Consider the following 13,915-nt stretch of genomic DNA (forward strand, 5'->3'; position numbering starts at 1 on the left):
TGTCTGTGGTTTGGTCATTTTACATGCACTGCACCCTAACTCCTGAAACTCAAACTTATGTGCCACATTTTGCCTGGGATCCCTATCCTCTGGTGACAAAGATAGCAAAAAAGAAATAAATCTAACTGAACCCAGCCCAATTTTCTTTCATCAAGAAAATCCTCCCTAGCTCCTATAAATACTCAAGGCCTAAGTATCACTCCCATAATCGGAGTTCTTTCTGTTTTCTTTCTTTGAGCATGTAGGTGGTATCTTTTCCTCTGAGTTTTGGGGGTGTGATAGCGGGCCTCAAGCTTGAACAGACATCACTGGTCCTTCTCTCTCTCTCTGACGCACTCACAGCTATTAATTTCCATGTGATGCAGAACTGAGGGCAGTGACTCACCTGGTGACAGCCTTAGCCATCCTCTACTTGGGTCAGATGTAGTCCTCCCTTGATCCTCCATGGTGATTCATTTGGAATGAATCAGCTGGTGAGATGGTGAAATCTTGATTTTCCTGTAGGCATTTTCAGTCTGTCATTGGCTCAGGCAGAAGCACATCTACATCTAGGTTCCTGATGTATTATGATAAAATGCAAGGACATTCTGTATTCTCCTTACCACTCCGTGATGTGCAATGTAGATTGATGGAAAAGAAGTAACTGCTCTATAGTAGATATGATTACATTTCTATTATTTTGAGACTTTTGACTGAAACTTAGCAGCTGGAGCTCTCTCTTGAAATTCTGTCCCAACAAGACTTTCATCCCAGCCATGCTCTTTCAGCACTAATAAGGCCATGATTCAGTCTCCTCACCGAAGTGTTTGTAAGGCTATTTTGCTTTTTCATTGCAGGTGTTCAAAGCACTTCGATCTTCTCAAGATCACTGCCCATTTAATAAACAGTGAATTATAAATGAGACGATAAATTCTGGAGACCCTGAAAAATTTTGGGCATTCTCACTAACATTTGTTTCACCCTGTAGGAGAAGCCTATATGAGAATGAGCCGGCTGCCAGAAGCAGAGCGCTGGTATGTGGAGTCACTGCGATCCAAGAGCGACCACATCCCAGCCCATCTCACCTATGGAAAACTGCTGGCTCTGACGGTGAGTTAATCAGCAGGTCCTGGGAGCTGGTCCCAGGCCCTTCGAGGAGGTGAGGTAAAGGGACAGGAGAACTTTGTCCTGAAAATTGCTTATTGCCCTATTTGTCACACTGCATCTGTCGTGCCTTCTAATTAACGATTTTGGTAGTGTCATTTTTTTTGTGAAACATTGCATCCATTCCTGAAATATTGCCACCTCTGTGTCACAAATGGATGATTTAGATAGCTTAAAGAACCTCTGTCAAAGGTACTAGCAAGAGTGGTTTTAATATGATGTTATAAAAGTGCAACTTAACAAAGTTCTGTGGCAAGGTTCACTCTGTTACTCTATGGCACAATCATTTGAACACTGATTCAAAACTACAAAGGCACAATTCAAAGTTACCAAGTCAAAATCAAGGTTATCCTACTACAAGGTTATGCTTGATATTGATCACTTACGAAAGATCTGTCACTGGTAAAAGGTCTCTCTGCCTTACAGAGCAGCTTTGAGAAGGGTCCCAGCTCAAGGGGAGATCACCACCATGCTGCCAGGCTGCTTAGCTGGCAGAGCTCAAAGAAGGCTCATTTAGGCTGCCATATTTATGGAATAAAGTGGTTGGCTTGCAGTCAAATTGCATGCGATGGGAAAGGTATGCATGAACCTCCTTGTACCCACAACCTTCTTTGGCCTAGATAAATGAGTCTTGGAAAAGCCACCCATTACTCATGTGTTAATCACATGATCAGTGTTCCAAGCTCATATGCATCGATGTTCAGTGTGTCACTCTGCTCCTTTGTGGGTTTTCAGAGAGCAGATTGAAATTAGAGGAGTTCTTGTCCCATTTATGGCTTAGTTCTTTACCTCCTTTGGGGCCTGAATCAAACTATGGCTTGCTTGGTTACTGGGTCGAGTGTATTCATCACACTCTGTGCCTAAAGGAAGCAGTTATAATAGCATAGGAACTTTGTAACAATAGTAAGGGGTTCTCTGGTTGAAAAAGGCTTTATTATAAGTAGCTTAGATCAGAAGTAATGATTATAATACAAAAAGATATTCAGTGTTTGATCCAGGGTGGTTGTAGCAGCCTATGGCAGCACTAGAGGTGTCACCTATACTTTCTGAATTGCACGACTCATGCTTTGAATTTTCACTTTAGGAGTATCTCTTTGAGCATGTGAAAAGAAGTACTCGGCTACTGAGGGCTAGTTCTAAAAAAAATCAGAAGAGTTGGACTTCCTTATTTCTTTAAATTTACTTTGCCTACTGAGTATAGGTGAGCTTGTAGCTCCAGCTAAACTAACCCCATGTGATAGTTACAGCATTTTGAAGATGAAAATGGATTTCAATTTTATTGACTAAAATGATTCAATTTTAAAACTTCCTTTCACTTGTTTTCCATTTCTCATTCCCATTTTTGTGACCATATTCTCTTTCCCATCTCTTTTCTGCATTTGCTTTCATTGTTCACCACAAGCAGTTTCATATTTCCTTTCTGTCCTCTAATGATATGCCTTTGTATGGCCCTTCAGTCCTTGTGCCTCAATCTGAATAGCTTCCTCAACTTTTCACCTAGCTATAAGCTTATACTCTGACCTTGTTTATGCCCTGTCCAGTCTTCAAACAAAAAGTGTCCTTGGACATGGGGTAGAGATCCAGTGAAGAAAAATAGCTCATAATTAATTTCAGCAGATCCATTGCTGATAAAAGTATCTGAATTTGGAAAAGGTGGAAAAATTAGAACAGAAGTTTCTATATGAGCAACAAGTGACAACATAATTAGAAAGAATTAAAAATTGTTCAGTGTTATCACATAATGTCAAACACTGAGTTTGATTTAAAACTACCTGGATGAAAATTTTTAGATTGTAATGGAATTCAAGGTGTTAGTGTTATGTCCCCACTGTCTGTCAGTTCCAGGCCCTGGAAAGGCAGGTTTTTTGCTATAATTTCCAGTTACAATTAAAATTTCTTGGGTAGACAAATACATGCACTTACTGATTACCTTCCCCTGGGATAGAACTGTAAGTAGGTTATACAGCAAAATTTCCTAATTTACCTTGCTTTTCTGGCAGGTATCTTCATATCTTGCACCTAAGAATAATAGCAGAAGGTCAATGTTATTGGTTTCTTCTTAGCAGGTCTTTGACACAGAAGTTCCAATTTATTAGAATTGCTGTGGGGAAAGAAAGAGTTTTCTCAATTAAAGTCCAAAGCTTTTTCATTTTATTTTATTTTATCCTCTCTCCTATTGCACACACAGCACCCTACCCTAGTACTCCTCTGGTTATTTTTGCATTTTCTGAACTGCTGCATATATGAAATATGAGGTCTGCTAGGGAAAGCCTTAAAGTTGTTCTGGGAAACAGGGTCTCACAATTTTCTTCAAAATAATAAAATCCCCAAATCCCATAACTCTGTACAAACATTGTAAGCCACTAAAAAGAAATTTTAAATTTTGTCCCCTCATTACAGAAGTTCAGTTATAGGATTAAACATTAGTGGCATACTTCAACTTTGGGAAGGAAGTGATGAAAAATGTGTGCAAATCCTTATAGCAGAATTGAACTGTTTACTTTTCTCCAGGGATACAAACACAAGGTACATGTGCAGTGGACTGTGCCTTGAGGATCTGAACTATGGTTGTGGAAGAACATGTCTCATTAGCAAAAAGGACACGAGGTGTATACAACTTTGAACACTGAATATTGCACCATTACAGCCAGTAAAATACTCTGCCTATCCTTTCTCAACACACACTTGCTTACCTATACTTGGCCTGTGCCATAATTGTAGTCTACTCTCATCATGTTTGTATGTTATCATCTCTTGATGCTTTTTCCTTTTATTACTGTTGCTTCTCATATTCATGTCAATATGTACAGATACTGAACAGAGTTCAAGTTCATTCTGTTAACAGCAGAATAAGCTGAAAAGATGGTGCTGATGTCCTGTTGGCTTGTAGTGACAGGGGACTTCATAAACACATAACAAGGCAATGTATTGATGACAAAGTAGTTAGAGATGGCAGAACATTCCACTCTCTCCCACAGCATTCTCCTGGAGAAGCTGGCTGCTCACAGCTTGGACAAGTGCACTCTGCGCTGGGTTAAAAACTGGCTGGACGGCCGAGCCCAAAGAGTGGTGGTGAATGGAGTCAAATACAGTTTGCGGCCAGTTACGAGTGGTGTTCCCCAGGGCTCAATGTTGGGGCTGGTCCTGTTCAGTATCTTCACTGATGATCTGAATGAGGGGATTGAGTGCACCCTCAGTAAGTTTGCAGATGACACCAAGCTGGGTGGAAGTGTCAATCTGCTGGAGGGCAGGAAGGCCCTACAGAGGGACCTGGACAGGCTGGATCGTTGGGCCAGAGATTCAACAAGGCCAAGTGCTGGGTCCTGCACTTTGGTCACAACAGTCCTGTGCAACGCTACAGGCTTGGGGAAAAGTGGTTGGAAAGCTGCCTGGAGGAAAAGGACCTGGGGGTGTTGGCTGACAGCAGGCTGAACATGAGCCAGCAGTGTGCCCAGGTGGCCAAGAAGGCCAATGGCATCCTGGCTTGTATCAGAAAGAGTGTGGCCAGCAGGAGCAGGGAGGTGATCATGCGCCTGTACTCGGCACTGGTGAGCCGCACCTTGAGTACTGTGTGCAGTTTTGGGCCCCTCACTACGAGAAGGACATTGAGGTGCTGGAGCGTGTCCAGAGAAGGGCAATGAAGCTGGTGAAGGGTCTGGAGAGCAGGTCTTACGAGGAAAGGCTGAGGGAGCTGGGGTTGTTTAGTCTGGAGAAGAGGAGGCTGAGGGGAGACCTTATCGCTCTCTACAACTACCTGAAAGGAGGTTGTAGCGAGGCAGGGATTGGTCTCTTCTCCCTAGTAACAAGCAATAGGATGAGAGGAAATGGCCTCAAGCTGTGCCAGGGGAAGTTTAGGTTGGATATTAGGAAAAACTTCTTCACCGAAAGGGTTGTCAAACATTGGAACAGGCTGCCCAGGGAGGTGGTGAAGTCTCCATCCCTGGAGGTATTTAAAAGAAGGGTAGACGTGGTGCTTGAGGATATGGGTTAGTGGTGGACTTGGCAGTGATAGGTTAGTAGTTGGACTCGTTGATCTTAAGGGTCTTTCCCAACCTTAACAATTCTATGATTCTATAACATTTTTGAGGTGGTTATTTCATTTATGGGAAAAAAAAGTTCATTTGTCTTTGATCTGTTGAAATTTGGCATTTATTTAATTTAATTCTTTCAGCTACAAAGTCTGAAAAGACATTCAACAGGAAAATGGATGATGAAGAGGCTTGGCAATAGAACAGGGATTTTTTGTCTCCATGTTGGTCACTTATCCTTAATCAGTTCTGCAGCCTACCATCTGCTCAGTGATTCACATTAAATGAATTTTGTCTAGTTTCTAGTACACTGAACAGTACTAGTATTAGTCCCCATTGCAAATATATGATTGCTGTAACCGACATGCTTCCTGGAAGTCTGCGTAGACTCCCTTGGGATTCAGTAGCATTAGAGCTGCTCCCTTTGGCATAGCTGTTTCAGCCCATACCTAACTTGAGGTACCACTGTGATTTATTCTTCTGCTAAACTTTGCTACCTGGGCTCACAGTTATTTTCTCGCAGCCTATGTATTTAGGAGAGGGAAAAGCCTACTTCGGTTAGTATTCAGAGATGAGAGACATTTTAGAGGCTTCTTTCCCCTCATCTGTTGGAAACAACCTTCAGACTTTTTGCAATCCTGTTTAGGAAAATAAGTGCCAAAATAAAACTATTGATAACACTTCTCTGTGTCTCTTTTCCAGGAGAGGAATGTGAGATGGTTGATGAAGCGAAAGGTGGAAGTGGGTGCTAATATAGGCAGAAAATTTTCCTCTGTGGTGAAACTGGGGGGTGAGGGTAGAGAGGAGGAAGGTGTCAGACGAGTTCCTAAGTTCCAGCCAAAGGCAATTCTAGTATAAAAACCAATAGCAGTAAAGTCAAACCTGTAAAGTTCACAAATTCAGGTATGTTTTACTTCCTGATTTAAATTCCAATTAAGTGGCTTAATTTTAACCCCAGCTTTTCTGCCCACTCAAGTCTGTTGCCAGTATTAATGCTTACTAAAAGCAGCATGACATGATTCATTTAATCCCTTAGTGCCAACTTTGATACCTGGACCACCACCTTCTACCTTCTATTTTCTTTGCCTTCCAACAGGAACTGTGAGGGTGACCTATGCCCAGTGTGTAGACTAGAGATTTGCGAAATTGCTTGCTTGTTACGGCAGGCTATCCTTTCCCAACTTTCAGCAAAAGCTGTTCAGAATTTCATAAACAGGAGGCCTTAGTTCTGCCAAACACAAATTAGGAACTCTGCGCTTTTTCTAAATTCACAATGACCTGTGTCTGTCTTGTCTTTTTTATTTTGAGTTCCACAGCACATGTAAAATAAAGGCGCCATATACTAGATGAATTTATTAGCTTAGCAATGAAAAATATGTTTGTTTATTATTTCCAACTTGAACAATAAGCTGCATGAGCAATCTGGTCCAAGTAAAATGTTAACTCTACTTTGAGCAGGGGATTGGACAGGATGATATCTCAAGGTCTCTTCTGACATAGATTGTTCTATGATTCTGTGTACCTTTCTTTGTTTTCATACTGAAGCTAGTTCCAGTTTACTAAAGCACAGTGTTTTGAATCAAAGTTAAGGTACAGACATGCATTTAACATTAACTTCTATTGTCCTCTCTTACTGAAAAGAGATTTTAGCTTCTATCAGTATGCATTACCTTTCGCAAGGTCATGAGTGGCATGTAAAACTGTAAAGAAGGTAAATCACAATTTGTCTACTGTGACAAACTTAAAAGGATTATAATGATGCTGTAAGTGACAGATGCTAATTCATGTCATCATCTCAGGTTGATTTTTACCAGTTTCCCATTTGCACATAGCTAATGTCACTACTGTTCCAAAGGGCAATTTAAATTTCAAACTTGCATTTTTGTAAGAGATTAAATGAACAATATCAAGCAAAAACATAATCTATGCTATTTAATTTTACTTGTGCTAATTCTTTTGGTTTTGTATATAGAATAGAATAGTTCTGTTGGAAGGCACCTACAACGATCATCTAGTCCAACTGCCTGACCAGTTCAGGGCTGACCAAAAGTTCAAGCATGTTATTAAGGGCATTGTCCAAATGCCTCTTAAATACTGATGAGCTTTGGGCAGCAACCACATCTCTAGGAAGCCTGTTCCAGTATTTGACCACCCTCTTGGTAAAGAAATGCTTCCTAATGTCCAGTCTATACCTCCCCTAGAGCAGCTTTGAACCATTCCCATGAGCCCTATCACTGGATACCAGGGAGAAGAAATCAGCACCTCCCTCTCCCCTTCCCCTCCTCAGGAAGCTGTAGAGAGCAATGGGGTTGCCCCTCAGCCTCCTTTTCTCCAAACTAGACAAACCCAAAGTTGTCAGCCGCTCCTCATAGGACATGTCCTCCAGCCCTTTTACTAGCTTTGTTGTCCTCCTCTGGATGCATTCAATGACCCTAACATCTTCAAATTATGGGACCCATAACTGCACATAGTACTCCAGGAGAGGCTGTACCAATGCAGAATAAAATGTGCTCAATAAAAGTACATACAACTTGAATATAATTCATAAGTTATATATTTCAGAAAAAATCTTCAAAAGACAACACAATATTTTGTTACTTCTGTGCAACATTCTCATCTGAGATGAACATCACTGACAACCTTTGAAGGTGTTAACAAGTAGTTTGTTTACATCTAGAAATGCTTAATGAACACTTAAAATGTATTTATTCAAGAACAGGAGAATTTCTGAGAAAGGATTTTAATTTTTCTGAGTTTAGAAGTATGTGAAAATTGAGAGTACAGAGTGTTACAAGCCCTGTCTCTGACAGGTGACTAAACAAACCTGAAAAAATAATATTTTCTTGTCCAACACCTACACAAATTTTTGCATGTGCATATCTGGGAATATGGAAAGATGCAAAACCAAAGTAACCCAATAAAGTAAAAAGTGAAATAAAAATCCAAATAAAACAAGCTTCCCTTCCCTTCCCTACCCCTGAAAACCTGCTGGTGATGATCTCTTATCCATCAATTAAAATTCTAAATACTAAACGTGCCATTCCTGCACAAAATTACTCTAAGTAAAGGTTACTTCCTGAATAACTTTGAAGATACATTGGTAAAACTCAGAATATGTTGTTCAGCTTATAATAACTGTAATTTACATTGACACAAAACAAACCAAGCAACTAACCAAAAACCAAACCAGAAATAGCTGTGCATTTGTCATTGATTCTTGAAATACCTAAGTGGTATAGTTCTAATTTGCATGCAGTAAAACCTTTGGGAAAATTAAAAAAAGGAATAAAACCTTTTGAAAATTACTTATTAATTTTAAAACAATTCTCTCTGTTTCTATTTTAATGCAAATATTTGTCTCGAGGCTTGTTAGCTCGTTTGGGATACAAGAAATGCCAGGTGGATTTGGGCATGCTGCTGTATATGCAGAAAAAAACCAGACCAACTTAAGAGCTCCAAAGGAATAGCTAATGAATTTACAGTCTTCTTACCTAATATCATAAGTCACAAGTATTTCATAACCCCTATATTGGATAATGTTATATGTTCATATCTAAAAATTACAGCTCACTAAGCTACAATTTTCTTGAAAATTTATTAGAACAGCATAATTTAGCAGTTGAAAGCATGATTAGTAGCTCAGCTAGTAGAATAATTGGAAAATAGCCAGTTTTCTGGGGCTTAAGTTTGTCCTTTTCTGTTTTTTTTTTAATTATTTATTTTTTGGAAACGTGTAGCTGTTTAGGACTGCAGTGCTTTAGCATTATGTATTTCCAAGTGTTTTTCATATCTTTAACCTGTTAAGCTGCATAAATTACTTGAGAAATTTATTTGTCAATCTGACATGTTAGTTGACCTAGCCAATCTCCTGGTAGCATGGGAGTTTGGTACCACGGCATCTGAGTCTCATCCCTTACTTAGGTAATTTATTTCTATATCACAAAGAAAAGTGTAATTTTTGTAAAAGCCTTTAAAATTTCAAGGCTGCTGGTACTAAGATAAAAATGAGTCTGTCAAAAATGACAGTGCCAGGTGAGGCCTTGAGCATGTGCTGTAATTCATTTTCCATTTTATGAGCAGACCTTCTAGAAGAGAAAGCGTTGGTTATCATGCTTTTTATCATTTATGAGACAGGCTTTTCAATTTTTTTTCTCTTCTCACTTTAGTCTTCTTAAAGAGAAGACTAAGAAACCCTCCCTTCTAATGGCTGGCTTCTCTGCCGTCAGGCAGTGGGTGGTTGTTATAGTAGCATGCTAGTCTGAGAAGCTTTATTTCAATTACAAGTAAATCTGCTCTGAAGTTTTGTTTTATCTGTTTTGAGTGAACTTGAGCCCACAAACCACCCTTCATAGCTTGCAGTAGTGCCTGTAATTGCTAAAGTACTTAGGGGCAGCCCCATGTTGTAACAGTTAGCATGTTGCATCTAGGAATTATAGGCTTTGCCGTATTTCTTTGGAAAAAATTGCACAGTGTTTTCTTGCATTTTACGTGGCACCACACAGTGCTGTTAATCTCCTATTTTTTACTGGCTTGGAAAAACACCCAAAGTGCTGTAAGAAAAATTTACTTTGCCTTGTAAAATTTCTGTGTTATAGCTCCAAACCGTATTAAATTCAGTAATAATCACCCTAGTAGATTCCCTAAAATGTAAAATATTTTATTTTAAAAGGTTTTCTCCAAAGGGGCAATGGTGAGAAAGCAGGCTTAGACATGTCATAGACGTGATAGAGACTGGCAGTGTTTTGGATTAAAATTAAAGAAACAGAATTGTGACATTCAAGTATCAACACTGATGTTAAATACTTTTTTTAAGTTTCAAAATACTCCCTCCTCAGTGGGTGGCCATATTTTTCCCTGCAGTTGTTTGTAGCTTATGTTTCTGACAAACAGAAGGCCAGAGACGTATCCTGCCATTTTTGTTTAGTTGTGACATTACTCAGGGTGCCACTATCAAATACCCTACTGTATTCAGTAATTCTTGCAGTCCTTGAAAGTCATCTCAAAATAAATATAAATAAATGACAACATATAAATAAATGGAATGTAGTAAGAACAGAAAGAAATGGGACAGCAGGGGAAAAGGGGAATGAAGTGCAATAATGAATAGACTAATTCAACATTTACTATTTCTGTAATTATTTGCTGCTTATATACCAGCACAGAAGGGAAATTTGCATTTGTGTTGGACTGTCATATTGTCATTTTTTATGTCACTGGTTGATTGTTACTCTTTTTCTGTCTCTCTAGATTTACACAAATTGGCAGAAAGCAGGGATGAAGTAGAACAGTCATGATGTCAAAAGAATCCTGACTGTTTAAGACATAGCAATTGAAATGCTATATGTTAAATTTAGGTATGATTTTCTAGGACAGTTTATCCCTTCTTTTAGTAATCAATTCCTTTAAAACAATTAAAAAAAATTTTAGCAATACTTTGTTTGGAAATGAGAAATAAATGCCCACTCATATAGAAATCTTTAATCTATGAAAAGACATTTTCTGAATGGGTCAATTTAATTAGAAGAGCAAAGCTGTTACATATTTCATTTTGGGAGGCTAAATCCCTTGGCTGTTAGTAGTGCTTCTAGGAAGAACTTTTTAATGAAAATTGGATATTTCAGTAAAACTCATATCATAATAAAGTATAAATGACATTGAATCCTTGAGAAGGCCCTCCCTAAGGAGTGAAGTTAAGCCAAGCAACAGCCACTGCTACTTTTCTGTTGTGTATTCAGTTTGTCCATGGAGTCTGATATAGGCACCACATTTTTTCTTGCCACTTGAAATCACTTGAGGGTTACAACTGATTCAAGCACAAAGATTGGATTTAGTTCTGAAATTTGAAAAATGTCAGAAGTTGTTTTTATTTTTGTTTCCAGTTTACAACCAATTCACTTGGAGGGGGTGGGTTTCCCTCTTCAATGTGGAAAGTCATGTTTATTAACTTCGGAACCACGAGCCCTATTTTTTTTTTGAGGTTTGATTATCTGGTATATCTGGAGCATTAACACCTCCAGGCTGAATGTCAGGATTTCCAAACTACAGAAATTTCAATAGCTGACATCTATTGAGCTTGTATTTCTTCTGAGGTTGGCTACATGCCATAAGTATTGCATCCATAGATCTACTTTTCAGTCCCCATAGGACATATGTTTGGCTGCATGCCAAATGTAATGGAATTAATTGTAAAACAGAGTATTTTCATTTAAATATAACATATCCGTCTAACTAGTTGGTAAATTACTCTGGAGCAGGTATTTAGGCACATAACCCCTCACTAACCTCCTTTAGGGATCTCATCTTCTGTCTCTTGTTTCTAACTTCCTGCAGACAGGAAAAGGGGAGCCCTAAACTTCTCACTTGACTCAACATAAATTTAAAGTTTGTTGTAGAAAACACCCCTGACACAGGATGAACTGCTTTCATGAAAGAAAGAGATCTTTCTGTTTTGCTACATGGTTGAATATAGCCACCAGTCACCTGTTATTACTCTGTGTGTAGTAATTTTGTCAGTAATCATAGAAAAATGCATGATATAGGCCAAATTTAGCTTAGAAGAAATTCATAGGACTCAGTGAAAACAGTATGTGGAGATAGGAAATTTATATTCTACTGACTGGCCAGTGAAATATGACTAGATATTAATACACTACTTTATCAGAAAATATAAAATGTGGCTTAAGACAGAATGGAAAAAAAAGTGCCTAACATGGAAATTTACTTAACATTTCATTACATATTCTTGATATAAAATAATCTAAAGCTTAATGGTTGAGGTGAACATTTCAATATGGGTCTAGACAGTAAATAAATCACAAAGTATTGAATGAAATCTGTTCTTTAAAAGTTTACTTAAGACTGTACACAATCTATCTTGGTTTTAACAGTGATGTAACAAGGTAAATTCCTTTTAGACCTCAAGTTGCCCAAAAAGAAGGACTAAAAAATGGGTATATATTTTAAAATAACCCAAACAAAACAACCAAAAAAATCTTCAAGGGAAAAAAAGAATCCTATGCCTGTATTTCTTCTCTATATAATTTTGAATACTTTAATAAAATCAGAATGCTTTTTGTGACATGAGACCCATAAAACAGGAAAGTGGATGTCAAATAGCTCTAATATATTATTGCTTAATCAGATACATACTGCTTTTCTTGAAGAAAGTATCATCTTAATAGGCTGGGAATCATGCCCCAAGCCAGTAAAGTTATGAGCTGTGCTTTAGATTCCTTAATCTGTGTATAAGAAGTGGTGTCGCTTTCAAAAATGCTTAAGCTCCAGTGGATTCCCACCAAAGTCAATGGGCAATGCTTAAATCTCAGCTCTCTGGTTATCATGCCATGAATTTTCCCTGTAGATGTAGACTCAAGAACCCAGTTTATGTTCTTACTGTCTAAAATAACCTTGGCTCATAGGAAAATTACACCAAGTTCAGTAGACTTTCAGGCTAGTAGATGGATTTTTAGTCAACAAAAATCCACCTGCAGTTGAAGGAGGACTAGTGTGATATATTTAGATGGAAATGAGCCACTTAAGGTGCAAATAGAGGATTGAACTAAAACAAGGCTTTGCATTTTATTGATTCTACCAAGGCTTATTTCTAAAAGGAATTTACTGGATTACACAAGGAATATGCATAGACTCACATGTGAGGACCCTGGTCCAGTGAAATGACTGGGAAGGAGTGTCATGATCTCAGGGCCAAGGGTATGTGAATGTATCACACTGGACAATAATGAGAAAGTTGCTTCACATTTACTATGAGGTAATGATTAGTATATGGTAAATTATCGTGGGTTAATAGATACAGATTTATACCCTAATTTCCTCCAAAGCAATCCAATTCTCACTGCCATATGCTGAGATTAATATTTTACACCAAAGAGGAATAGAATTCTCATGTTCTTGAAGTTGTTAGCCAAAACTCGAGAGGATCAGTGCTAGTGACAGTATTGTTTCTCACTGTGGTCATCTAAGGATACGAGAGAGGAAAGCTTGGTTTGAAAAGACAGCATCTTTGACAAGCCCACTGGTATTAGCTGGACAAAGAAGGGCTTTGCACAGTGTAAACTCCTCCCCCCACAACTATTTGTTTTTCTAATGAAATATATGGTGCTTCTCACTACAAATCATTTCTCATTACGAGTCTTGCCTCTGTGTGTTTTTCTGGGCCAGATGTTAACCTCTAGAAATCATTGCTTCTCTGTCATGTTCAGTTGTTTTTATTTTATTATAATAAAGATGAGATGAAGAGGCAAGATTTATCTCTTTGCTGTACAGGAAGTATAGAGACTGAGATAAATTTTGGACCTTTGATGTGAGTAACGCAAGTCCCGTGTATTTCAGTGGGATTTGCATTTCACATACAAATTATGGTGCAAGATACTCACATTGTAATTCAGAGTGAAGAAGGAAGAGTTATAGAAACACCAGCAAAATGAGGGGAAGAGAAGAATCCATCCATTTAACTACTAAATACCAGATGTTAAAGTAATTTCTTAAGTCTTAATAATTAAAAGAGAGATGGAGAGCTTGCATATGTCCTGTTTCTTTAGTCCAGCTAACTAAAAACTTTTCAAGACTTTATCGCTAATTTACTCAGTTATACACCATTTAAATTGTGTTTTGCCTGTCCCCGACAACTTTTGTAAGGCAAAAGGAACTGCTTATGAAACAGATATGCAGGTCTGCAATAACTAAAAAAATACATGAAATGAAGCCACAAGTTCAGTTCAGTCCTT

The 13,915-nt window shown here is 38.4% G+C and overlaps 1 protein-coding gene across 2 annotated transcripts in view; it reads left to right on the forward strand.

Moving 5' to 3' along the window:
- TMTC2 (transmembrane O-mannosyltransferase targeting cadherins 2) overlaps positions 1-13,915 on the forward strand; it is a 260,675-nt gene that overhangs the window by 196,035 nt on the left and 50,725 nt on the right. For both annotated transcript variants that reach the window (XM_064450359.1, XM_064450367.1), the window contains one exon: positions 968-1,089. In XM_064450359.1, the coding sequence (XP_064306429.1) occupies positions 968-1,089 (122 nt within the window). The remainder of the gene's footprint in view (positions 1-967; positions 1,090-13,915) is intronic.

Source organism: Phalacrocorax carbo, chromosome 1, assembly GCF_963921805.1.
Source record: "Phalacrocorax carbo chromosome 1, bPhaCar2.1, whole genome shotgun sequence".
NCBI classification, from domain to species: Eukaryota; Metazoa; Chordata; class Aves; order Suliformes; family Phalacrocoracidae; genus Phalacrocorax; species Phalacrocorax carbo.